The following is a 27,919-nucleotide window of genomic DNA, read 5'->3' as shown; positions in this document are numbered from 1 at the left end:
CAATCTGAGAAGCATTATACAGTTCAGAGGTCCAGGTTACCTTTCCCAAAGCCAAAGTGTCATTGAACTGATGTGACCAGGACATGCCTAGCAGCACATGGGAAACTCTAGGGTGGAAAAGAGCAAACCCAGCGGGGCACATTGATGCTGCGCCTCTACCTACAGCTTAGTATCCTGTTTTGATTCCTGCAAGTCTTTATCAACAGCCTGATGGCTCAGTAGAGGGTGAGAAAGCCCTTGAGGAGAGCAGTGGATGGGAAAATGTAGCAACACCCTCCCCAAACTGTGGGGGCAGATTCTTGTCTTTCTCATTATGTTATCAGATTCTTCTGATCCTGGGAGAAAGAGGTTTAGATCCAAAGCTACTAAAGAAAGGATATTGTAGAATGGGAGGTAAGAAGTTCCATGATGAATTCAGCTTCTGACTTCTTCACTCTTGTCTCAGGCTAATGGGTAAAGAAAATAATTCAGGCCCTTTGTGCTGTGTGAGTAGACCATGGGATGCTTGCCCAGAGTCCCCAACAAGGAAGGACTTGTGCCCAGGGCTTTGAATGCTGTTGGAGGAATCTTCATATACACTCCCCCACTTCAGGGACTGCCTCAGCTGCAGAGAAATCATCACTAGAGTTATTTCCTTCCCAGAAGGGTCTTTATCTAGTGACTGCTAAATCCAGGGAAAGAAGGTCTGTCCTCCTTCCAAGGAGGATCATCTCTGATGAGTTATTCTAACTCCAGCCTTCTGGTGGGGCTGTGTTATTCTGATGTCAGTAGTTTGTCTGGGCAGTTCTCTCCTGTGCATCCCTACTTTTTTTTTTTCCTTCAAAGATGTTCCCAGGAACCTCTTTCTATAAAAATTATCTACTCCCTTCACTCCATCTCAGAGCTTGTTTACTGGAGAACCCAAGCTAAGACAGAATAAGATAGATTTCTTATGCAACACACACACACACACACACACACACACACACACACATGCCTACTTAGTTTTTAAAAATGAAATCAATTTCCTTAAGTGAAATTTATTCCTCAGTCCTCACAGGGGCTATCAATAAAACGATGCCTCCTCCTCTCCCACTTTCTTTAGCAAAGTGTGTTCAAAGCTAATAGGTTCTTTAGAGCAAGTTTACAGCATTTTGCTTCACTGCTTTCTGAAGGTCCCATCGTTCAAACCAGGGTGGGTCTGCTCCCACTCCCGATCTACCTGTCAGATTCTTCTTCATTAATGATACAGGATTTTTTTATGGTTCAGATAACTATTGCTGCTTGGAGGAGTTCATTCTTGCACACCCACACCCACACACACAGACCTCTTTGAGCACACTCATCATATGTCTTCGAAATGCCCTGATTATTGTCCATATCCCTGCTAATGTTTCATTGGGGGCAGATATAGTGGTGAATTTATCCTCTGGGCTGAGGTCACCAGTATATTTTGTATATAATAAATATCTAATGAATTAAAAAAATAATGAAGTGGAGTTCTAAATGTTGTTGGCTCTAATAATAATAGCTGTACAGCTGTAAGCTGGTCAATTACATTCTCTGAGCCTTGATTGTTCCATCTGAATTTAATAATAATCAGTAATAATCAATACAGGATGAATCAGTTTCCAATGATGAATGGGACAATGGGCATTTCCCTCTCCCATTTGGTATCTTTATGAGATTAAATGAAATAAGAGTGCAAACAAAAGACTATTTAAAATGGGAAACCGGCCGCCGCCCGTGCCCGGAACAGGCCCAGCGACCCGCTGGCATGGTAGTCACGTCACTCCAATTGGAGTAGAGGCAGAGCAGAGCCGCCTCCCGCGCCCGGAACAGGCCCAGCGACCCGCCAGCGTGGCAGACATGTCACCCCAATTGGAGTAGGGGCAGAGCAGAGCCGCCTCCCGCGCCCGGAACAGGCCCAGCGACCCACCAGCATGGTAGTCACATCACCCTAATTGGAGTAGGGGCAGAGCAGAGCCGCCGCCCACGCCTGCAAGGTAGGCAGACCTGCAACTGACGGGCAGAACAGGCCCAGCGGCCCATCAGCATGGTAGACAGATCACCCCAATTGGAGAAGGAGCACAGCCGCCACCCGCCCCTGCAAGGGAGACTTTTCAACTATACAAGAACAATATAAATATATAGGGGGAAAATTTCAATAACACAACAGTTTCACCAAGCAGAAAGAAATGCGAGCAGTATGAAAAGACAAGGAAAGAAAGGACCACAAGCAATGCAGGTCAACTCAACTTTAGAAGAGGTAATAGCTGCAGCAGATGGAATGTCAGATAAAGAATTCAGGATATACATGCTTCAGATGATCTGGATTCTCAAGGAAGACATCAGACAGCAAAATCAGACAATGAAAGATCACTTCAACAACGAATTACGCAAACAAATCCAGGAAGCAAAGGATCAACTATACAGGGAGATAGAGGTTATAAAAAACAAACAATCAGAAATCCTAGAAATGCAGGAAGCAATAAACCAACTTAAAAACTCAATGGAGAATACTACCAGCAGAGTAGAACACTTAGAAGATAGAACATCAGACAATGAAGACAAAGTATTTCAACTTCAAAAGAACATAGACAGCTCAGCAAGACTGTTAAGAAACCATGAGCAGAACATCCAAGAAATATGGGATAACATAAAGAGACCAAACTTAAGAGTCATTGGGATACAGGAAGGTATAGAGGTCCAAACCAAAGGAATTATCAATCTATTCAATGAAATAATACGAGAAAAATTCCCAGACTTGAAGAATGAGACAGAATCCCAAATCCTAGAAGCCTACAGGACGCCGAATGTGCAAAATCATAAGAGATCCACACCTAGACACATTATAATGAAGATGCCCAACATACAGAATAAGGAGAGAATTTTAAAAGCTACAAGAGAAAGGAAGCAGATTACATTTAGGGGTGAACCAATCAGGATAACAGCTGATCTTTCAACACAGACTCTGAAAGCTAGAAGATCCTGGAATAACATATTTCAAACACTGAAAGAAAATGGGTTCCAACCAAGAATTGTGTATCCAGTGAAATTAAGCTTCAGGATGGAAGATGAAATTAAAACCTTCCATGATAAACAAAAGTTAAAAGAATTTGCAGCTAGAAAACCATCTCTTCAAAACATCCTCAGCAAAACATTACAGGAAGAGGAAATGGAAAATAACAATGAAAACCAACAGTGGGAGGTAGTACAGTAAAGAAGGGAAAAATAATCAAAGAGGAAAACAAACCATGTTTAGTAACATAAATAAACAAATATGGCTGTAAGAACAACCCATATCTCAATAATAACCCTAAATGTTAATGGCTTAAACTCACCAATTAAGAGACACAGGCTAGTAGAATGGATCACAACACAAGACCCAACAATATGCTGCCTACAGGAGACACATTTGATAGGAAAAGACATACATAGACTGAAGGTGAAAGGTTGGGAAAAATCATATAACTCATATGGGCTTCGGAAACAAGCAGGAGTGTCCATACTCATATCAAATAAAATAGATTTCAAGCCAAAGTTAATCAAAAGGGATAAAAAGGGACACTACATACTGCTCAAGGGAACCATACACCAACAAGACATAACAATCATAAATATATATGCCCCAAACAATGGTGCAGCTATGTTCATCAAACAAACTCTTCTCAAGTTCATGAGTCTAATAGACCACCATACAATAATCATGGGAGACTTCAACCTACCTCTCTCACCACTGGACAGATCTTCAAAACAAAAGTTGAATAAGGAAACTATAGAACTCAATAACAGAATTAATAACCTAGACTTAATTGACATATATAGAATATACCACCCAACACCAAGCAGTTACACTTTTTTCTCAGCAGCACATGGATCCTTCTTAAAAATAGATCATATATTATGTCACAGGGCAACTCTTAGACAATATAAAGGAGTAGAGATAATACCATGCATCTTATCTGATCATAATGGAATGAAACTGAAAATCAAGGATAAAAGAAGGAAGGAAAAATCATGCGTCACTTGGAGAATGAACAATAGGTTACTGAATGATCAATGGGTTATAGAAGACATCAAGGAGGAAATTAAAAAATTCTTAGAGATAAATGAAAACACAGACACAACATATCGGAATCTATGGGACACATTGAAAGCAGTTCTAAGAGGAAAATTCATTGCTTGGAGTTCATTCCTTAAAAAAGAAAAAAAAAACAAATAAATGATCTCATACTTCATCTCAAAATCCTAGAAAAAGAAGAGCAAGACAACAGCAAAAGAAGTAGAAGGCAAGAAATAATTAAAATCAGAGCTGAAATTAATGAAATCGAAACAAAAGAAACAATTGAAAAAATTGACAAAACTAAAAGTTGGTTCTTTGAAAAAATAAATAAAATCAACAGACCCTTCGCTATGCTAACGAAGAGAAGAAGAGACAGAACTCAAATTACTAGCATACGGGATGAAAAAGGCAATATCACAACAGACACTTCAGAAATACAGAAGATAATCAGAAATTATTTTGAATCCTTATACTCCAATAAAATAGAAGATAGTGAAGGCATCGATAAATTTCTTAAGTCATATGATCTTCCCAGATTGAGTCAGGAGGATGTAGACAACCTAAACAGACCAATATCAATTGAGGAAATAGAAGAAACCATCAAAAGACTACCAACTAAGAAAAGCCCAGGACCAGATGGGTATACAGCAGAGTTTTACAAAACCTTTAAAGAGGAACTAATACCAATACTTTTCAAGCTATTTCAGGAAATAGAAAAGGAGGGAGAACTTCCAAATTCATTCTACGAGGCCAATATCACCCTGATTCCTAAACCAGACAAAGACACTTCAAAGAAAGAAAACTACAGACCAAGATCTCTAATGAACCTAGATGCAAAAATCATCAGTAAAATTCTGGCAAATCAGATACAAAAACATATTAAAAATATTGTGCACCACTATCAAGTAGGATTCATCCCTGGGATGCAAGGCTGATTCAATATATGGAAATCAATAAATGTTATTCACCACATCAATTGACTTAAAAATAAGAACCATATGATCATCTTGATAGATGCAGAAAAAGCATTCCACAAAGTACAGCATCCCTTTATGTTCAAAACTCTAGAAAAACTAGGGATAACAGGAATATACCTCAATATTGTAAAAGCAATCTATGCTAAGCCTCAGGCTAGCATCATTCTGAATGGAGAAAAATTGAAGGCATTCCCTCTAAAATCTGGAACAAGACAGGGATGCCCTCTCTCACCACTTCTGTTCAACATAGTTCTCAAACACTGGCCAGAGCAATTAGACAGATGAAAGAAATTAAAGGCATAAAAATAGGAAAAGAAGAACTTAAATTATCACTATTTTCAGTTGACATGATTCTATACCTAGCAGACCCAAAAGGGTCTACAAAGAAACTATTAGAGCTAATAAATGAATTCAGCCAAGTGGCAGGATATAAAATCAACATGCATATATCAAAGGCATTCCTGTATATCAGCGACAAATCCTCTGAAATGGAAATGAGGACAACCACTCCATTCACAATATCCTCAAAAAAAAAAAAAAAAATACTTGGGAATCAACCTAACAAAAGAGGTGAAAGACTTATACAATGAAAACTACAGAACCCTAAAGAGAGAAATAGAAGAAGATCTTTGAAGATGGAAAAATATACCCTGTTCATGGATAGGCAGAACTAACATCATCAAAATGGCGATATTACCAAAAGTTCTCTATAGGTTTAATGCAATGCCAATCAAAATCCCAACGGCATTTCTTGTAGAAATAGAGAAAGCAATCATGAAATTCATATGGAAAAATAAAAGACCCAGAATAGCAAAAACAATGCTAAGCAGGAAGTGTGAATCAGGCGGTATAGCGATACCAGACTTCAAACTATACTACAGAGCAATAGTAACAAAAACAGCATGGTACTGGTACCAAAACAGGCAGGTGGACAAATGGTACAGAATAGAGGACACAGAAACCAATCCACAAAACTACAACTATTTTATATTTGATAAAGGGGCTAAAAGCATGCAATGGAGGAAGGATAGCATCTTCAACAAATGGTGCTGGGAAAACTGGAAATCCATATGCAACAAAATGAAACTGAATCCCTTTCTCTCGCCATACACAAAGGTTAACTCAAAATGGATCAAGGAGCTTGATATCAAATCAGAGACACGGCGTCTGATACAACAAAATGTTGGCTACGATCTATATACTGTGGGGTCGGGCTCCAAATTCCTCAATAGGACACCCATAGCACAAAAGTTAATAACTAGAATCAACAAATGGGACTTACTCAAACTAAAAAATTTTTTCTCAGGAAAAGAAACAATAAGAGAGGTAAATAGGGAGCCTCCATCCTGGGAACAAATCTTTACTTCTCACACTTCAGACAGAGCCCTAATATCCAGAGTATACAAAGAACTCAAAAAATTAGACAATAAGATAACAAACAACCCAATCAACAAATGGGCCAAGGACCTGAACAGACACTTCTCAGAGGAGGACATACAATCAATCAACAAGTACATGAAAAAATGCTCACCATCTCTAGTAGTCTGAGAAATGCAAATCCAAACCACCCTAAGATACCATCTCACTCCAGTAAGTTTGGTAGCCATTATGAAGTCAAACAACAAGTGCTGGCGAGGATGTGGGGAAAAGGGTACACTTGTACATTGCTGGTGGGACTGCAAATTGGTGCAGCCAATTTGGAAAGCAGTATGGAGATTTCTTGGAAAGATGGGAATGGAACCACCATTTGACCCAGCTATTCCCCTTCTTGGTCTATTCCCTAAAGACCTAAAAAGAGCATACTACAGGGACACTGCTACATCGATGTTCATAGCAGCTCAATTCACAATAGCAAGACTGTGGAACCAACCTAGATGCCCTTCAATAGACGAATGGATAAAAAATATGTGGCATTTATACACAATGGAGTATTACTCTGCATTAAAAAATGACAAAATCATAGAATTTACAGGGAAATGGATGGCATTAGAGCAGATTATGCTAAGTGAAGCTAGCCAATCCCTAAAAAACAAATGCCAAATGTCTTCTTTGATATAAGGAGAGTAACTAAGAACAGAGTAGGGACGAAGAGCATGAGAAGAAGATTAACATTAAACAGGGACGAGAGGTGGGAGGGAAAGGGAGAGAGAAGGGAAATTGCATGGAAATGGAAGGAGACCCTCAGGTTTATACAAAATTACATACAAGAGGAAGTTAGGGGAAAGGGAAAAAAATACAAGGGGGAGAAATGAATTACAGTAGAGGGGGTAGAGAGAGAAGAGGGGAGGGGAGGGGAGGGGAGGGGGAATAGTAGAGGATAGGAAAGGCAGCAGAATACAACAGACACTAGTATGGCAATATGTAAATCAATGGATGTGTAACTGATGTGATTCTGCAATCTGTATACGGGGTAAAAATGGGAGTTCATAACCCACTTGAATCAAAGTGTGAAATATGATATATCAAGAACTATGTAATGTTTTGAACAACCAACAATAAAAATTAAAAAATAAAAAAAATAAAATGGGAAACCATTTGTGCCCCCACCTCTGTGTAATAACTAGGCACTCCTGGAAATCTGGGTGATTAAGTATTTAAGAACACACTCACCTGGTGTGATAGCTCCAGAGTGAAAGGTCCTTTCATACCTTGGATTTTATCCCCTTTTTCATCTGTCAGAAAGTGTCCCTATATGTTCCTGTATCCAGTGAGAGAATGTTTCAAGTCTGAGAATGGGGCCTTCAGGAAAGAGAAATGTTGCAACTATCATTTCCTTAGCATGGAATTTTCAAAATCACATTTTTAAATTGATATATTATTCACACACACACCACCCTTCAGAGGTATGAATGCCAGATTACATTGGTGTGATTTTCCCCTTTTTTCTTCAATAAATACAGGCATTTTTAAAGGAGAATTGCATCTGATCTAGTTGTGAGAACAAGTGCTCAGACCAGAGATGAGCCCTGAGCTTGTGTTTCAAGGACACCAGTAGTTTCGTAGCGTGAACTGAAAGCCAACCACATTAATCACACACTTGTGACCTTCCTCAGCTACTGTCCCTCTCTTGGGCTGGGCTGAAAATAAAGCAAAAAAAAAAAAAACAAAAAAAAACATAAAACAAGATTTTTTTCTTTTATTTTTAAATATTAAAGTAAATTATTTAAGCAAAATATATCCTTCATTTTCCCAGAGATTAGCCACTTCCCCTTCTGTTTTCTTGTTCAAAAGTTTACTTAAAGGTCAATGGGTTCTACAGCTGAGTTTGCATCCTTAAACATTATTTGCTGGAATAATGGGGGGCAGGGGAGCAAGGCATGCTGCCTCATCTTTCCACTTGGTACTCTGTGTCCTTCTTCCTAGTTTTCCCACATTCTTTTGCTGCCATTTATTGATCAAATATTTTCTTCTGTTTGAGAGAGAGAGACAGAGAGAGAGAGAGAGAGAGAGAATTTTTTAATATTTATTTTTTAGTTTTTGGCAGATACGACATCTTTGTGTGTGGTGCTGAGGATCGAACCCGGGCCGTATGCATGCCAGGCAAGCGCGCTACCGCTTGAGCCACATCCCCAACCCCATTGATCAAATGTTTTCTAAGTGCATGTTCAATGATCAGACCTGGGTTAGGAAATGGGAACATGGAGATGAATAAGATCCATCCATGCTGGGTTTGTGGCTCAGTGGTAGATGGCTTGCCTGGCACATATGAGGCCCTGAATTTGATTCTCAGCACCACAGATTTAAAAAAAAAATCATTTAAAAAAAGATTAATTGACATCTCTCTCTCTCTCTCTCTCTCTCTCTCTCTCTCTCTCTCTCTCTCTATATATATATATATATATATATATATATATATATATGATCCATCCACTGTTTAAGGAGTATGGAGGGTGTTGGATTTTAAATAAGTTTAGCAGTTGAAACTTTAAGGTGGTGTGAACAGGGCAAAGGGGATCCTATTTCTAATTTGGCACAAAGGCAAATTGCAAACTCTTATCTCTCATATGAGGATAATGATTTCTTGCCTCTCTCTTTGTTACATTTGCAAAATAAAGTTTTCTTGCCTCTCTCTTTCTTACAGTTGGGAAATAAGGTCAATGTACAGTTTGGTGCAGTCTCTAAGGGCATCAGCCCTTGCAAGGTCATCTGAGACTTGGGCACATTCTTGGTATGTAGGGAGCAGAACTCGTACTTGGTTTAGGTGCTCAGTTGCTTATTCAGTTTTCTGGAAGGACAACTGAAGCCCTGACTTTTCAGAGCCTTAAACATATTGGGCATCCTCATCCTGCTTCCCACTTGACTTGTTCATAGCGGACATTGCCACTGGGGGCTAGAACACCTTCCCCTCTCAGCCACTCCTGCAGTGACTGGAGACTTGCTTTGGGCTCCTGTTTGTCATGTAATAGTGAGTTACTGCTGCTCAACAATGGAGCAGTGCTCTTCTGTTTTCTATTCCCCATCCTATCCCCCAAAGCCTTTGTTCTCAAAGATCCTTCCCTCCCTACATTTCATCTCCAACCAGACCCTCCCCAGAGAAATGAGTTCTTCAGTATCAGAGATAGAGTCTTCTGCTAAGATGAGGTTGCCTTTAAGTCCAGACTTCAGCATAGGCTCACTGGGTGCTGACCCACCCAACCAGTAGTGAGAAATGGTCCCTGCCCAGAGCAGAAACCACGTGTGTGTGTGTGTGTGTGTGTGTGTTTATTTATTATAGAGAGCCTACTGATCATGTTTTTTTTTCTGGTTTCATCATTTTTTTAAATACCTTTTTCTATTTTACTATTTCTCCTCATTGTTTCTCTTCCTTTCCCTTTTTGCAAATCCACCTTCCTTTCTTTCTTTTATACCTGAAAGTGACTTAACCTTCACAGATGCCTGCGTTCTCTGTAGGAAAATGTGGTTCACAGTGTTTCCAGCCTGTTTCACATTTACAGAAGACTAATAGTATTCTAGAAATATAAATGTTTTTATTATTATTATTTATTATTATTATTATTATTCTCCCAGTCAGCATGTATTGTGGAATTAACACCTATTCATCAGAGTTGCCTACTTTCTAATGAAAAGTAACATCATTTAAATCCAAGTATATGTTAAGTATAATCTTCAAAAAAGGTAATATCTGAGTCTTGGACAAAGAGACAATGAATGTGTATCATAGATTTTATTTACCTCAGTAGTTAATGAGGAAGCCATGTAATAGGTTATGACCAATTGAAAAACTTTTGAAGATTAACATTTTTTTGCAGGCAATTTAACAACAAATTTTAGGATAAATTTGTTGGAATAGATATAAAACCAATGAATGTTCAAAATGACATCTTTGGAGTTGTCTGTCATACTGCAAACAAATTTGCATCTCTGCTACGCAAACATCAGTCATATGTTTTGCTTTATTTTCAAATTTTGACTCATGTTTTCTGACCAGAGTTGCTACTCACATTTAATGATATGCCCTAGTCTTCTGTTGCCGCCATCACTTCCACGAAGGAAGGTGAAATGAAAAGAACTCCAAAGTGATTGTTGCACAATATCATCAGACTGTCCAAACAGTGTTAATGGGGATTTGAGTATAATTTGTCCCTGACCTGCCAGTGCTACTGTCTTTTTAGTGACTTGTAGGTTTATTTATTAGTCCAGGTTCTTCTGTATTCACATATAAAATCATGTTTGTTGCTGGGCATGGTTTCAGTGTCATGGGAGGCTAAGGCAGGAGGATCAGAAGTTGGAGTCTAGCCTTGGCAACTTAGTAAGACCCTGTCTCAAAATTTAAAAAAATAAAATAAAAATGAAAAAAAAAATTGAGATGAGGATATAGTTCAATAGTCCAGTGCCCTTGGGTTCAATCCCTAGTACCAAAAGAAAAAAAAAAAAAAAAAGAAAAAGAAAAAAAAACCTCTTGTTATGTGAGACTACTATTAAGGGACATTTTTAAAAGTTTATAGTTGCAGGATTTTTAGTTCATGTACTTATTTCTTTGTGGTTCATCTCCTAAGGCAGGTACCTTTCCTGTAAGGCTCAGTGTTCAGGCAGTTAGAAGGACAGAACTTAAAGAAGACAGCTTATGGTTTGTGTACTTGTCATTTTATGATGTATATGTTAAAACTGCCTTCATGTTAAAATTTGAAATGTAGGTGGTAAAGTTCAGTATGAGATTTATTGATTTTAGACAAGTAATTCATCTGGAAAATGAGCTGTTCAGTGTTCAGGGATGGAAAGAAAAGAAGGAAGGAAGGAAGGAAGGAAGGAAGGAAGGAAGGGAGGGAGGGAGGGAGGGAGGGAAGGAAGGAGGGAAGGAAGGAAGGGGAAAAGAGAGAGAGAGAAAGAAGGGGTAAGGGAGAGAAAGGAAAAAAAGAGAAGGAAAAGGAAGGAGAGGGAAAGGGGCAAGACAAGGGAGGACAAGAACAGAAACTGTAGCACTGAATTAATTTTGTGAGAAAAGAGCCTGACCTGGCACTTTTAGTATTCTTCCAAGAAAGGAGTTCTCAGCAAGAGTTTTGCATGATCCTGTGCAGGAAAGAACAAGCACATGTGAGAGAAATAGAGCCTCCTGGGCTTATGCTCAGAAGGGAACAAGGCAGTGAGATATGTCTCGGAAAGCAATGAACATCTGTCGAACTGACACATGGAAGTTTTGTAAGACAGGCTTAGAATGATGACAGCAAAGATTTTAGGAGTTGCTTCATACTCAGTGCAAGGAAATACCACCATAATGACGGAAGCTGCTACCAAGGGCCAAGTGAAGAGTTTCATACAAAGTTGCTTCTAGCTAGGCCAGCCAACTAATGGTCTAAGTCGTCAAGGAAATTGATGGGGAAGTCAAGGGGACAAATGCAAACGTGTATCTAACTTGGTGGAAGAAACAATGTAAAAGATCAGAGAAAGAAAGTATAAGAATCACTTAATTGCAGTATTCACTTAGATTTTCTAATGTAATGGTTCATTTCATGATTTTATGGAATGGAGTTAAATGTAAGCTTTGAAGTCACCAGATCAGGTCTGACTCCTGGATCTGCTACATAAAATTTATTTGATCTTTGACTCTGGCCAAGGTAATGAGTTTGATGCTAAGTTTTCTCAACTGTGCAATATGAATTCCCACTGTGAATTCAATGAGTTTAGGACAAAGTTTTCCAGCATATATCTAGCACATTTGAAATACACACATTTAGTGTAAATGCCAATGTGTTGATTCTCTAACAGATTTGCAGATAAAGTGAAGCCTAAAAACATGACTTTAATTTACTCTTAAGAATAATGCTGCATGATTTTTGTTCTTCTAATCATTCAATGAACTGTGCATAAATCAAGATGCACACAGGAAGGAGAAAAGTACGTTCCAATAATGACTGAAAAACTAAATGCCTGTAAGACTCAGGAAGGCAGCGTAAATGAATGCAGAGGTTTCCATGGGGCATGGGGCCAAGTGGAGAGTGTATGCCCCACCTTCAGGAAGCTGACTCTGTGCATCTTCACTTGAGTTCTGATGTGTAGGAGAGTGGGCTCACTTAAATATTATTTTATTTTCAATGTTAAACTTAACTAAAATTAAGAGCTCCACTTTGCCCTTCACCCATGATATTCTGCCTCATGCCAGGCTCAGAGCAATGGACTTCACCAACCATGGACTGAAACCCCTGAAACTATGAGCCCCAAATAAATGTTTCTTCTTTATAAAAATTGGTAACTAAAATTAAAATAATCAAATGCTGGATATGCAGAAATATAAGTGACTAAGGAATTAGTTATATGGGTACAGGTATGTGTATTTGTGACTGCATGGGTGGATTATTCTGGACATTAGTTAAACATGGGGGGAAATAGCATATAGTTTTGATGGATCTAGAATGTCTCCCCAAAACCTTCTTTGTTAGGTGATGCTTCAATATTCAGAGGTGAAAAACTGGATTATAAAGGTCTCTGATCTCAGTCGTGGAGTAACTCACTTGATGAACCAATAATTTGAGTGGACTTCTCCCTAGTAACTCTAGGCAGGTGGAGCATGGCTAGAGGAATCAGTTCAATGAGGCCATGTTCTTGGAAACTTTCTCTTGTCCATGGGCTCTTCTTGTCTCTCTTTCTGTTTCTCAGTCATGAGACAAGCAACATTGTTCCTCTGTGCCCTTCACTCATGATGTTCTGCCTCATGCCAATGGATTTGGCCAACCATGAACTGAAACTATGAGCCCCAAATAAACTTTCCTCCTCTAAGTTATTCTTGTCAGTTTTTTGGTCAAAGTGGTGTAAAGCTGATTATCGCAAATCAAGTAAATAAAACATATGAAGAGGTTCAAAGTCTAGGCAGACCATGAGGCATTGGGGAACCTAGCTGGGAGTTTGGAGAAGGAAGCTGTAAAGGTAAGCAGAGACCAGTTCTCATTTATTATATCAGGTGGGATAAGGAATTTCACCTTGATCCTTAGGGCAATGACTAGTCTAGAGAGGGCATCAAGCAGGGATGGCAGAATCCAATTTACAAATTTGCAACCATTCTGACTGCAAAGTGCTAAATGACTGGCTACAGTCAGGACTGAAGGTAGGCTGCTATTGGAGGGATTAGGGTGGGAGTGAGGAGACTGTGCCAGAGTGTGATGCTGTTTATAGAAAGAATGCACAGAATTTACATTTTATAGAAGATACAAGCCTTGAACAGTTCTCTGTACATAGTAGGTGACATCACACATAATAGCTAACTTCATCAGAGGGTGTAGAGAATCAACAACTACTCCAGGTCCCTGTGGGTGTGTGCAGGTGTGCCTGTGTGTTTATGATGGGGGGGGGATGTCTTAAAATTATCCTATTCTTAGACTATATATTTGCCTCAATAAAATAAAAAGGTCTGATTCTGTAGTTTTTCTCCTTTGTAAAGAGTATAACACAGTCAGGTGAAACTGAAATTTAGTTCCTTGTACAATTTAGCTGTGCTCTGTCTCCATGTGTCATTGGGTCTTGTCAGCATTTGCAAGTGAGATGATCCCTTTCTTTGGGGAGCATGCTGACCAGGTCTATGTATTTCCAATTTCAAGGAGTGTATTCCTACCTAGCAAATCAACCTAGTCACCTTCTTCTCCATTTATATAAGCTCATTGACTAAGTCGCACACAAGCAAATGTTCAATAGATCTCACATTCTCCACCCCTGATAGAAGAAAAATTATACTAACAAGATATATGAAGAGCTATTCAAATCCACCATAGGAAGTGACTAAAAAATATCAAGAGAAAAACAAAACAAAACATTTGAGTATATAAATCCTCTCTTTCTTATTCTGCACAGTCTCTGGGAAAGAAATAATGAACCTCCCTCTGTGATCTGCCCATGTGTATAATTGATTAATCTTGTGGTTAAAAGGAGATTTGCTCACCAAAATTGGGATAGACAGGGGAATGCAATTTGGGTTTCTTCTCTTGGCCTGCTTGGTGATCACATATCAGAACTGAATGTACAATGGAGTTTGATCATTACTTCAGAATATGAAAACAGATTTATTCCTTAGGAACATTCCATCTCAGTCTTTGGAAGCAGGCAGTGAATTTCATATTTGTATTTACTCATCTGGTAATCTGTTAGGATCCAGCAAGGGGAGATCTCCTCCCCTCACCCAGACTTGAAAACTCCTACATTTTTAATTATTTCCTTGCCTCCCCCATTCCCTATTCATTCCTTTAACTTATAGCCGTGCTTTTTTTTTTTAACATCCATAATTCTTGTCTGAGATAACACATTTGAAATTCCCATCTGATCCACCTTGATGAGAACATATGCTGATCTAGTCATTTACTAGGCCAAGATTTAATAAAATTGTAGGACGAGGGGTCAGAAATGAATGAGGTTCAGACTGGAGATCCCTGAGAGACAAAAAATAAATGTCACATAGTTGCTGCCCTTATTGTTACTCTATCAGTACATTTAGTAGACCTCAAAGATTTGAATGTGTTCTCCACTCATGCAAGTGTGTCTCCTTGAGCCCAAGGACATAGAATAAAACTCCTGTTCTATAATGGCAGGCTGGGCCTCTGCCTCCTCCAGAATCTCCCCAAATTCCCCAAACCAAATAAATATCTGCTAGTAGGATTTAAATTTATTTTCTGGTTTGTGATCCCATTTCACCCATATTTTCTGATTTCAGAGAAAAAGGTGAATAGAATTCTGGATTTTCAGTGGGAACAAAATACTTAGAACCTTTGGGTCTGCTCCATTTTTCAATAATTTGTAAGGAGTGTACTGTATCTGTCTGAACCCCTCAAGATGTGTTCTCCACAGAAAGTTGAGGTACAATCCTATTCTGCATTCCAGATGCCTTGTCTTCCAAATAGTAATTTGAGGGTAAACTGTAAGATCAATTAGCACATAAGGACCTACAGCTTCTGGCCACTATGAGGACCCCAGCGAAAGGATAAGAGAACAGCAATGATTGAATGCACACTGTCTTCCATGTTCTTACCTGAGGTTACTGTCAACACACAAAATAGATTAAATAGATTTCATTTTATTTTATAGATCAAGTAGTTAAGGCTTAAGTGATTCGGTGATCATGGAGTTTTAATCTGCAGCAAGCCCCAAAGTCCATTCTCTTTTCAAAATCATGAGCTGTGCTACATACGTACTGAGAATTGTGCTGCAGTTTTCTAACTTGGTGTAGCCAACAGCTTGCTTTAAAATTTGCCAGAAGGTCAGTCTCACTCTGTACCTTCTACTTTGGATGAAAGTTTGCTGCAGACCGCGCAATAAGTCATTTTATTTTCTTTGCAAAGACTATGGCCATCTGAAGTTTCACTCATAAACCTGTAAAGGACTCCTCAAAAACTAACTCTCTCACTTTTTCTCTTTCTCTTTCTCTCTGTGTGTTCTGTGTGGGTTTGTGTGGGGGTGGTTCTAAGTCTAGAAAGACAAGTATTTTTTCCCCCAGGTTTAAACTTCTAATTCTTTACGGAAAATTTAACAGAAAAATTCAGCAAAATACAATAGGACAGTAGTTAACTGTGACACATAGGATCTTAAAAGTAAAAGAATTGTGCCCTAGGATATCTTACAGTATTTTATTTATTTTTTTTACCTTTAGGAGGAACATCATCAAGACAGAAAGGCTTCCTAGGATGCATCCGCTCCTTACACTTGAATGGGCAGACACTGGACCTGGAGGAGAGGGCAAAAGTCACATCTGGAGTCAGGCCGGGCTGCCCAGGTCATTGCAGCAGCTATGGCAGCAACTGCCACAACGGGGGGAAGTGTGTGGAGAAGCACAGTGGCTACCTCTGCGACTGCACCAATTCACCATATGAAGGACCCTTTTGTAAAAAAGGTATGGGTATTCGTGGTTTCCCATGTGCAGGGTGATAGCAACCATCAGGACACATGGTCCCCCTCCTCACTGTGCCCTTTCACTTGATTTCCTTCTGCTTGGAGGCTCTACATAGCTCCTCAACATAATTACATCTACTCATTTTCCTTATGAATGGACACTGTCGATGCAATTGAACTGAATGTATAGTTACAGAATGACATGTTGTCTGAAGCTGGGGAGCCAGCTGAAGACCAGAAGACGTGGACTTTCATTGCTGGATTATAAGTGACAGACTATTATTTACAGTTCTAATTCATCAGTGAACAATTGTAAGCAAAGGATCAGAGCATCTAGCTCTGTAGGAGCCTTTGAGATATTGAAGCCATCTTAAATCATTTTTATAAAAAAAGAAGAGTTGGGTAATTTTTTTTTTTGAGGGAGAGAGAGAGAATTTTTTAATATTTATTTTTCAGTTTTCGGTGGACACAACATCTTTATTTTTTTATTTTTTTATGTGGTCCTGAGGATCGAACCCAGCGCCCCGTGCATGCCAGGCAAGCGCATTACCGCTTGAGCCACATCCCCAGCACGAGTTAGATAAATTAATAAAAACAATATCATATAGCCAGTGAAATCTCTCTTTTCCGCAAGTGATGAACATGAACATCTGAGGCCTTAAAAACCCTGTTTTGAGAACTCATGTTTTGCTTTTCTGGAATTGAAACATAAAAGTCAAAATTCCTGCCCTGGGGCACTTTAAACATCACATCCAAATCTAATGAATTCATCATATCGACAAGTATATCATTATATGCTTGACATACCCTTTTGGTGAAAGAGTGATATGGTGTGACTCCTCTAGATAAATTCTAGATAGCTCTAAAAAATTGTAGAATCTTATTATTTGGGGTAAACACTCAGTATTTTTCAAACAAAGACAAAACCAACTATCAATCTTTGCAGGATTTTAAAGTTTATTTTCTTGATGAAAAATTGTTTACTGATCGAATAATGTAAACGATATATCCAGAGTACCATTTAAACTATTAAAATGTTTTAATCAGGGTAAGAACCATTTACATAAAAATGATGATCATAATTATAAATAATTTTGTCAGCTTATTAAAGTACATCTTCCAAGTGTCTCTACCAATAATGCTTTTTGTAGTTCATCCTACTTTGGAACTTAAAAATGAAAGGAGAAACATAAAGCACCCAGTGTTTTCCTTGATATATTCTGTATTTTAAGCTCTCCAATCTTTCATTTTAGCCTTCTCCTCAATTTAGGTTGAATTATGTGCTTATTATTGCTGGTAAGCATGTAATACTCCTTGGGAAAAATTAATGGTACAAATTTTAGGGCCAAGAGTGTGTTGGAAACCCTGCATGGGAGCTTGAAATATAACAAGTGCCATCTCAGTAGGTTCTTAATATGAGCTAAGGCAAGCAAAAATGCTACTAGGTTTCACACTGGGCGAGATCTCTAAGTTACATCCCCTGAAAAGTTTGGATGCCATTGTTAGAGTGGTTCCACATTCTAAGAAGAACAAATGCAGAATAAACACTACCAGGCTTGGTCACTGAAGTGCATAAGCACCATCTTACAGTGTCCCCATCCAAGGCTACTGTCTATAGAAAAAAGCCAAATAGATTTCCCTGCATTTCTCCAGGGATGTGATTCCAACATGTGTCTTGTAGATCACATTGTTCTAGATTTATCTTTTTATTGTCACTTCCTTTGTCTGAGAGAATTCCTATTTAGTCTCATCTGGCCACCCCACTGTATCTGTTGCCTACATATGCTAATTTTCTGTGCTCTTTCACCCTTACTTTGATCTGTAAATTAAATGGACAAATGTATGCTTAGCCTTTTCAGGGAGCCTCGGATCTCACTATTTCCAAATTTCCCCTCTCTGTATTCAAAGGAAATAATCCCCTCTATGTTCAGTTATTGCAATGCATGGGACTTTTAACCATGCCAATTGACCCTGGGAAGTGTGGTGTGGAACTGAAATAGGAAGCCATCAGCTACAAGATGGTCATGACCAAAATGCCCTTTCTACAGGGGTGTTCTTCCATTCCTTTTACTGAAGCACAGGGTATTCCAGGAAATACTGAAAATATCTTGGGTGGAATTAGGGACATGTTCATTTCCAATCCTGGGCCAGAAACTCCATTGGCCCACTTTCTATTTCTTATGGTAATATGGAAATATGCAAGTCATAAAATTAACTGGATGAAGTGCAATATATATATATATATATATATATATATATATATATATATATATATATATATTCCTTATCCTTTAACCAATGACAGGATTATTTAATATCTGGATTTAACATATGAGGGCTTCACAGAGGTATGTTAATCCTCTTTCTGTACCTGTGACAAAATGCCTGAGATAATCACCTTAAAAGCAAGAAATGTTTATTGCAGCTCAGAATTTCCATGGTTTCCATTCATGGTCACTTTGTCCTATTTCCTCTGAACTTGGGGTGGCATAGTACAGCATATCATGGCAGGTAGCACAGGGCAGCAGAAACTATTCAACTCATGGCTGCCAGGAAGCAAAGAAAAATGAGAGAAAAAGGCTGAAATCCTGATATCTCCTTCAAGGGCATGGCCCCAATTATCTAACTTCTTCCACTAGACCCCACCTCCTAAAAGTTGTGCCACCTCCATAGAACACCACAAGCTGGTGACCAAGCCATTTTCATGTAGGCCTTTGGCAGTCATTCTAGACCCCAAACAGAAGATTTGGTGACTTGCTAATATGTTCCAAAGTTGGAGATTCATACAGCATATCTTTTATTTCTTTTTCTTGTTTCTTCTCATTTAATTCTGTACAGAACTATGATAATAGGATTTTATCTCTCTGAATATATGGGCTTTTGCTTTGTATGTTTTTTTTCTGTTTTGTCAATTATTAGATGATCATAATTCACATATCATAAAACCCACATTTTTAAAGTTTGTGGTTCAGTGATTTTTAGCATTTTCACAGAGAGGCACACCATCATCACTATCTAATTCCAGAATATTTTCATCATCCTTTCCAAAAAATTTTATGCCCTTTCACAGTCACTTCCCATTCACCTCACCTGCCCGTCCCTGGAAACCACTAATCTGCTTTCTGTCTCTATGAATTTGCCCATTCTAGACTTTTCATATAAATGGACCCATATAATTTTGGGCCTCTTTTAGTCTACTTTCTTTCACTTAATGCAATATTGTTAAGGTGTATCCATGTTGTATCATTGTTTTAGCATTTTATTTCTCTTTATTCCAGAGAGTATTCCACAGTATAAATGTGCCATGTTTTGTTTCTCCATTTACCAGTTGATGGATTTGGGAATGGTTACAATTCTTTGGCTATTATGAATAACTCCGCTATTAATATTAGAGTACATATTTTTGTGTGGATGTATGTATTCTATTCTCTTGAGTGTACACTTAGAAATAAGGTTGTTGGATCCTGTTTTAACTATGTGTTTTATGTTTTGAGAATTTCTAAACTGGTTTTCAAAGAGGTAATTGGGCATTACATTCTTACCAGCAGTATGTATGTATGTGTGTATGTATATATATATATTCAAATTTTCTACATTCTTGCCTACTCTTGTTATTTCTTGACTTGTTGTAATAGACATCTACTGATTGTAACGTGTATCACAATAGGTGTTGACTTATGTTTCCCTAAGTATCAATTACATTGATCATCTTTTCATGGGTTTATTATCCATTTGTATAATTTCTTTGGGAAATGTTTACTCAAATCCTTTGCCAATTTTTCATTTTTTCTTATACTATTCAGGTATACAGATTTTTTGTGTCTTCTGAATATAACATGTATATATATATATATAATGTTTTTCACTTATTTTATCCCATTATTTGGGTTTACTTTTCATTTTATTTACATTGTCTTTTAAAGCACCAAGTTTTTAATTATGATAAAGCCCAGTTGATCAACTGTTTTTGCTATGCTTTTAGTGTCATATCTGAGAAATCATTGTCTCATCCAAGGACATGAAAATTTGCATCTATAGTTTATTCTAATAGTTCTGTAGTTTCAGCTCTTAAATTCAGGGCTTTGGTTCATTATGAGTTAATTGTGTGTGTGTGTGTGTGTGTGTGTGTGTGTGTATTGTGAGGTAGGGATCCACCTTGATTCTCTGGCATGTTCATATCCACTTGCTCCCATATCATTTGTTGATATGTATTTGTCCTTAGCCCCCCACCACTTACCATTAATTGAATAATCTGGGTAAGACTGTCATGCTGATATCATTCAAATATTTTTCCTAAATAAAATGTTAGATAATATATTTGGAAATTTATTTGGAAAACTAGAAAAGGTAAAACCCAATGTAATTACTATAATTAAAAAATGTTTCCTTCTAGTTCTTTTCTTTGCATTTAATAGAGCAGAGATAGTGCTACCCATTATATTTTACACCATCGATTTTATCTATTTTATTCCTATATACATCATAAATATCTGTAAGTATCAGTTTAAACGATTGCAATATATTCTATCTGGTGTAGTTGCCTTCTCTTATTTAATTCATTCCATCACCACAGCATTACAGCCCCCCAAATCATATTGGAACTCTGCCATGAGACCTAACTAAATTCAGACCCTGGCTTGCTTGCAGCCTGCAGTATGTGACGCTGGTCATGTAACTGAACCTCAAGCTTCCTTAATTTCCTTCTCAACCAAGTATGGAAAATGCAGGAATCTTTCACAAATAGTGAAATTTAGCATCCAATGAGCCCTCCACAAAGCACTTGAGATAATTCCTGCAAAAAAAAGGTCACACTAAATGCTTACAGTTCCTACTGTTTCAAAATTTTAGACCATCTGATGAATTTTAGATCAGATTTTGTTTTAAATAATATTACAATAAACAAATGGATTAATTTTTTCTTAGCAATGGAATTTCAGTAAAAATAATAGCATATATATTTTGTGTACTTTTTACATAGTCTAAAACCCTGTTCAAGAATCCTTTAATATTTACATTTCTACCAATTTATATCATTTTGTTTTATTTTTTTTCTTGTGGAAAATGAAAACAAACTACATACAGTAAAGAATTTAAGAATCTCCATACACCCCTTTTCTAGTTCAACAATGACCAACTCATTTATTTCATCAATATATGCATCTCCTGAATTCCTCCCTTATTATTTTGAAGCAAATCTCAGATATAATATCATGTAATGTATAAATAATGCAGCAGGGATTCCTAAAAGATAAGGATTCATTAAAATCACATGCATAGGGTCATTTTCATAAGGAAAAACTGTAATAGTAATTTTTAATATTATGAAATATACACTCCATGTACACATTTCCAACTTACTTTTAGTATATTTAATTTTTTTTCTAAATTAATTGCAGCCTATATGATTTCTAGGTATCCATTAGACTATACATTATCCTACACTGGTCTTTATTGTTCTCATTCTTAATTTAATTCTGTCACTATTATTAAGACTAGCTGCTGTTTATTGAATTAATCCTATGTGCTGTGCTTTTCCACACTGTCTTCTAAATCTTCCATCCAACCTATAACTGACTAAATACCCCCATCGGTCTCTGAGAAACTGGAGGTTGATTTGGATTCTGTGAAAGCTAGAAATATACAAATCCAGAATCCAGTTTCAGATCAATCAGGATCCCTCCCTAGGGCTATCCCCGTTTACTAGAAACTCCTCCTAGTTAATTTTCCACTTCAAGGTCTTATCAATGCTGAGCACCTCTTTCAGGTCTTAGGGTTCTCTGGACCTCAGGGGCATACATCTCTGAGAACCTTGGTCTCTGTCACTCAAACAAATTCACTCAAATCTTAGACTAAGTTCTGAAAGGGAGGGGGAAAAAGATCAATTTTTCCAATCCTCATAAGCATAGAGTTGAGACAAAACTCTGTAAAAACAGACTAACCAGAGATAAACAAACAGATCAATTAGTCTTTGGAATTCATATCACAGAGAAGAAAATTTACTCAAAGCAGTGGTTCATGGATCTGCCTTTAATAATATTTCAACAAAGAACAATAAATTTTAGAGAAGTGGCACAACACAGGAAAAGCAGTCCCAGGCTTCAGAAGTAAGAAAATAGGGAAGGCAAATTTATAGGAGGAAAGCGAGCCTACAGATTTGGTTAGTGTCCATATCTTTGAACTGGTAATCAAGCAAGAATTTATCTCTCTCTCTTTAAGCCGGAGAGAAAAGGTTTATAAAGAACTTTCATTTTTGTAATTTCCTGTTCTGCTTCTAGACAAATAGAAGGAATATAGTGAGTACCCTTGTATTTTATTTCCTTCAGATTTTGAGATAATACCTTCCAGTTTCCTTTATTTCCACTGGTATTTATTTGTTTAAATGCATGTCCTAGTATCTCAAGACCTGAACACCATGGCTTCATTTACCAAGTGGGTGTGCAGGGATGTTAGTATTGACATCACTGGTTGGAGTAGCACAATGAACACTGGCAGTCACCTTTGAATTAAATATTTTCTTCCATTTATCTCATTGTTTTGAATATCCGGAAACTCAATTTATTTGATCAAAAGCTGGTTCTCTGATTATAAAACATAAGAAGCAGAAAGAATAACAGAATCGAGGTACATTATTGAATTTAGCTTTATGCTAAAATAGGCAATATCTAAACATTAAAAATAATTAGAACTATGGATAGGGGAAGAAAAATGACAGAAACTTGGCTTTACATATCTCAATATGAAATGCTTTTCATTTCTAATTTCTTGTCCTAAATATGAAAAGACATAAGCCAATATATAATATGTGTAATAGAATGCTTTGAATTAGACTTGTGAATATTTAAGCATATAGACAAACATCAAATAAAAGTCCTTCATTGTGTTAACTAGAAAACAGTAGCTCTAAATACATGATAAATGTCCCTTAGGAAGATTATTCAAGAAAAATACTTGGATCAAGCTGATGATTAGCCAAGATCTTCACTGTCACAAGTTATATGCTGTATATTTTTATAATCAGGAATACCAATATTGTAACTTGCTCAATTAATACAAAACATTTTCTATGAATCTTTAGTAGAAACAAACTAGTATTCTCAACCTGCTAAGCAATATGAATAAATATGCAACATTAATTTTTTTGGCATGATTACACACTGGAGCAGAGTTTTCACAAAGTGGAACAAATTTGCGAGTGAATTAGGAACCAAATCCAGGTTGCATTATGTTCTAGGTGCTACAAACTCAATCAAAGAACTTTATGAGAAATTAGGAATATTCTGCATGTCCTTTAGGATGAAAGGAAATTCATCATGTTAATAGTTAATACACATTCACATTTGCCGTGCTGTTTCTATGGCAGAGATGGCTACCAGATGTAAGATGTGTTGCTCTACAAAGGAACCTTTCCTTCACACCCTGGTAAAGAGACGAAATTTTAAGTGAACTCAAGAGCATCCTTGGTCTAAGCAGAATAAATATTTCAGCATTTGGATGAATGCATGGTAAATAAAATGGTGCATTGTATGATGGCAACTGGAATGGGTTCAGATTAAATTTTCTTCTAATGTGGAGTTCAAACTGTGCCAAGCAATGCTCTTAAGTGTGTAAAGCACTTAAGAGCATTGCTTGGCATAGTTTCATTAGAAATACTAATGAGGTAGGTTATATTCCCTTTCGCCAGAGGAAAAGTCTCCATAGGATTCGCTACATTACCTAGGACCACAAAGCCTGCATGAAATCAAATCTAGTACTGATTCTTGCAGTGTTACTTCTATGAACTAAAATGATGTAATGGAGCGGGAGCATTCTACAAGGAGCATTGAGTGATTTTCAGTTTTCTGCTAATTGAACTCTATTACTTTATAGATGCCACATTTTTCCATGGTGTTTGTTGGCAGAGCTTCATCCAATGTGCTGTGTTATAGGGTTTGTGTGCCTAAGTCTGCTAGTTTTCGGAACTGAGTATCAATGCCTATAAGACTGATATCTATGCATTTGCTACTTTTTCAGAAAATTCCTTCTATACTGTTCCCCTTCATCCTCATGCTTGACCCAACATTATAGACAATGGCATCTGCCCATCCCCCTGTCCTACTCTTTGTAATTGAATACCCATTCACATCCTGTAATCTCATACAGATAAATACAAATAAGAGCTATTAAGCTCTCTATTTTGATTGCAATATGGTCCCAGAAACATTTCTTTTTGCACTATGCTAAAGTCAAGGACATTTACATTTTGCTTCTAACAAAGTTAGCCTGGGACATGATAGTCATTCTGCAAATGTACGTTGATCCAGACCTAAACTTTAGGAGGCAAATGTGAGCTCCCTTCTGGCTGTGCAACTTTATTCAATGTTCTTAACCTCCGTGAGTCTCAGGTTTCTCATTTTATAAATAAGAATAATAATTTTTGCCACTTCAAAATTATTATGGGGAGCATGTTACATAATACATTTAAAACCCTTCACATGGTGCCTGGTATATAGGAGACAATACACAAGCAACTATAACTATTCTGAATGCTTCACTGACTGTTTCAATGTGTGCTCCCTTTTTTCTCTTTTACAGAGGTTTCTGCTGTTTTTGAGGCTGGAACATCAGTTACATACATGTTTCAAGAACCCTACCCTGTCACCAAGAATACAAACCTCTCATCTTCAGCTATTTACACAGATACGGCTCCATCCAAAGAGAACATTGCATTCAGTTTTGTGACAGCTCAGACACCCAGCCTCTTGCTCTTTCTCAATTCTTCTTCTCAGGACTTTCTGGCTGTCTTTCTCTGCAAAAATGGTGAGTGTAGATGACATAAAGTCCAATGGAGTGTCAGACTGGCCTGGAGGGAGAGTGCATGTCCTCCAGAACTCTGCATAGTTTTAACCTAAAGTTGGTCCCATTTGGGTAGCTTTTTTCAAGCCTGCCAGCCAAACTCTTGATTATACTTTACCTTTATGAGTTGCAATTGGTATTCAGGGCCAGCGTCAATTCACTGCTGAAGTCTCAAATGCATTGACTTTAATTTACCTCAACTGTGTAGCAGTAATTCTTTATTATTTATTCTGTGCTGGAATCCATTAAGTGTAAAGGAGAAGATCATAAGCATATCTGAATTTCAGAAGGACACTTGCCACATATATCCTGTCATCTTTGCTGCAGTCCTTTTTACTGAGGGTTGTTAAAACACCTAGCAAAATGCAGGCTATATTAATAGATGTCAATTGTCCAGGTCTTAGAGAAAAGTACTATACATGAGTTATAACCTTGTGGAAGAGAAAATCTGCTTCTGAGAACCAGATTTTGGTTGGGGGAGACAAACTTTTCTATATAGTTAAAGACTGTGCACACTGTAGCATTTTCTATCTTGAAACAGCAAAATTTGGGATATTTTATTTTAAAAAAACAATAATACTATTGTTTTTATAAATAAACAATTTGTTATTTCTTTTCATTCTACAATTATTCCAACTTAATATGAAATTCACAAACACTTGCATGGCATTTTTTTCCTGAAATTAAATAAATAGACCCAATTATTTTTGAAGGTTATATATAATATATTATAGTTTATGCTTCTGGACTGGTGATACGTTCAGTATCATTATATTTGAAGAGAAGGCATTATTTTTCCATTTGTAAGGTATCTTATAGAACCTAGGCTTTCATGATTAAATTATCCATTATTCGTTTAAGAAAAAGGTGAGAATGTGGAAAGAATGTGGGCAAAATGGACTATGAGAAGATTAAGGTAATGAAGGGCCAGATTGTCTTCCACACAAGGAATGCTGAAGGTGGCCAGTTATTATGGTTATTAGAAGTCAGGATTTCTTCCCATATATCCTCATTACACCTTGCAAGAATAAGGACTCTTGTTATCTCTGTGGCCAAGGACACTACAAAATTAGAACCCCATGGGGTTAGTATAATCGCTTTTACAGGCAAAATGGCCAAGACCTAGATATTCCTGTTATATGATCTCCAAAAACACTGTCCTGTAATCAAGAGCTTCCCTTTCCTCCTCTTGAAATCTGCAGGTATTATGACATGGGCTTTTTATCAGTTCTTCAGGACCCACAATGGTATACTATAGGAAGGATTGTGGTGGCCCACAGTAGAAGGAGAGTTCAAGGAATGAAGCACTTATATAGCCCTTTCTAGACCTTAGGAGAAATTCTCAATAATTTTCTTTATCTACATTTTATTGGGTTTATTGTTCATTACTTCATCCTGCTTTTTGATGTCTAATGACTTATGACTTTCAAAGTAAGGGATGGTATATTTGATTCTAATTGTAGGATCAAAATTGGGGAGCCTGTGGTTTGAACCAGGCCTGAAGTACAATGATAATAACTATGGCCCAGGTAATGCAAAAGGTTTCATTCATTGTACGAGTAACAGAGAAGAAGAAAGAGAGAGAGAAAGATGAAGAGGAGAAGAAAGAGTTGGAGGAGGGAGACAGGTCATTCCAAGTGCATCAGTCCTTGAGGAATCTACAGGAGAGAAAGGTTATTCATTCTGCTATTTATTGGAAGACCTTTACATGATTGTCATTAGTACCACTATATCAACATGCCAGGTCTTCCACTTTGCCTTATAATTCCTCTTGAGGTTGATAAGACTGGCTGAGGACACTGGGAGATGCAGAGGTCAAGCAGGTTAACCTATGCCAAACAGATGATTTATGACAACACTGGGACCATAACGCAGATCTCCTGATAATCAGTCCAGAAATATTCCTTCTAAATCAGTTCATCCTCTAATGATGTGGATGGAACATATTAAGATGGTTATGGCTGGGTGCAGTAGTGCACACCTGCAATCCCAGCAGCTTGAGAGGCAGAGACAGGAGGATCGTGAGTTGAAAGTCAACCTCAACAAAAAAATTTTAAAAAATGAGGTGCTAAGCAATTCAGTAAGACCCTGTCTCTAAATAATATACAAAATAGGAGAATAGGACTGGAATGTGACTCAGTGGTCGATTGCCCCTGGGTTCATTCCACAGTAACCCCTCTCCAAAAAAAAAAAAAAAAAAAAGATAGTTATGGATGGAGATTATCATGTTATGTGAAATAAGACAGTGCCAAAAACCCAAAAGACCCTGTATTCTCTGTGATGCTAATTTCACAATGGGTGTGGGGAGAAGGAAGAAGACAAGTTCATTGGATTAGACAAAGGAGAATGAAGGGAAGGGAGGGGGTGTGAATATGAAAGACAGTAGAATGAACTGGACATAATTTTCCTATGTTCATGTCTGAACACATGACCAGTGAAACTCCACATCATGTACAACCACAAGAATAGAACATTATATATAATATGTCAAAATACACTCTACTCTCGTGTATATATAAAAAGAACAAATAAAATAAAGAGAATTGAAAAAAAAAAAAAGATGGTTATGGAGAAGTAAGATGCAGGATTCTCTCCAAAGCCTCTTTTGAGTGTAACTTCACAAGCACATGTATTGCTGTCAGGCCAGAAGCATGAATATAACTGTCATGAATGCAGACAATGCATAACAAGACTGATGTTGTCTACTTAATTTAATTAACTCAGACTGTCCATGGTTCTCGAAGCAACTCTGTTTAATTGGTGA

At 37.5% G+C, this 27,919-nt stretch overlaps 1 protein-coding gene across 2 annotated transcripts in view; it reads left to right on the top strand.

Annotated features, from left to right (window-relative positions):
• The window catches only part of Cntnap5 (contactin associated protein family member 5), a 787,874-nt gene that overhangs the window by 656,985 nt on the left and 102,970 nt on the right, over positions 1–27,919 (top strand). For both annotated transcript variants that reach the window (XM_027936831.2, XM_027936832.2), the window contains exons 18-19: positions 16,085–16,324; positions 24,895–25,119. In XM_027936831.2, the coding sequence (XP_027792632.2) occupies positions 16,085–16,324; positions 24,895–25,119 (465 nt within the window). The remainder of the gene's footprint in view (positions 1–16,084; positions 16,325–24,894; positions 25,120–27,919) is intronic.

This window comes from Marmota flaviventris, chromosome 11 (genome assembly GCF_047511675.1).
Source record: "Marmota flaviventris isolate mMarFla1 chromosome 11, mMarFla1.hap1, whole genome shotgun sequence".
NCBI lineage: Eukaryota > Metazoa > Chordata > Mammalia > Rodentia > Sciuridae > Marmota > Marmota flaviventris.
The sequence above is the reverse complement of the archived record's forward strand: the minus strand, read 5'-3'. Positions and strand labels throughout refer to the sequence as shown.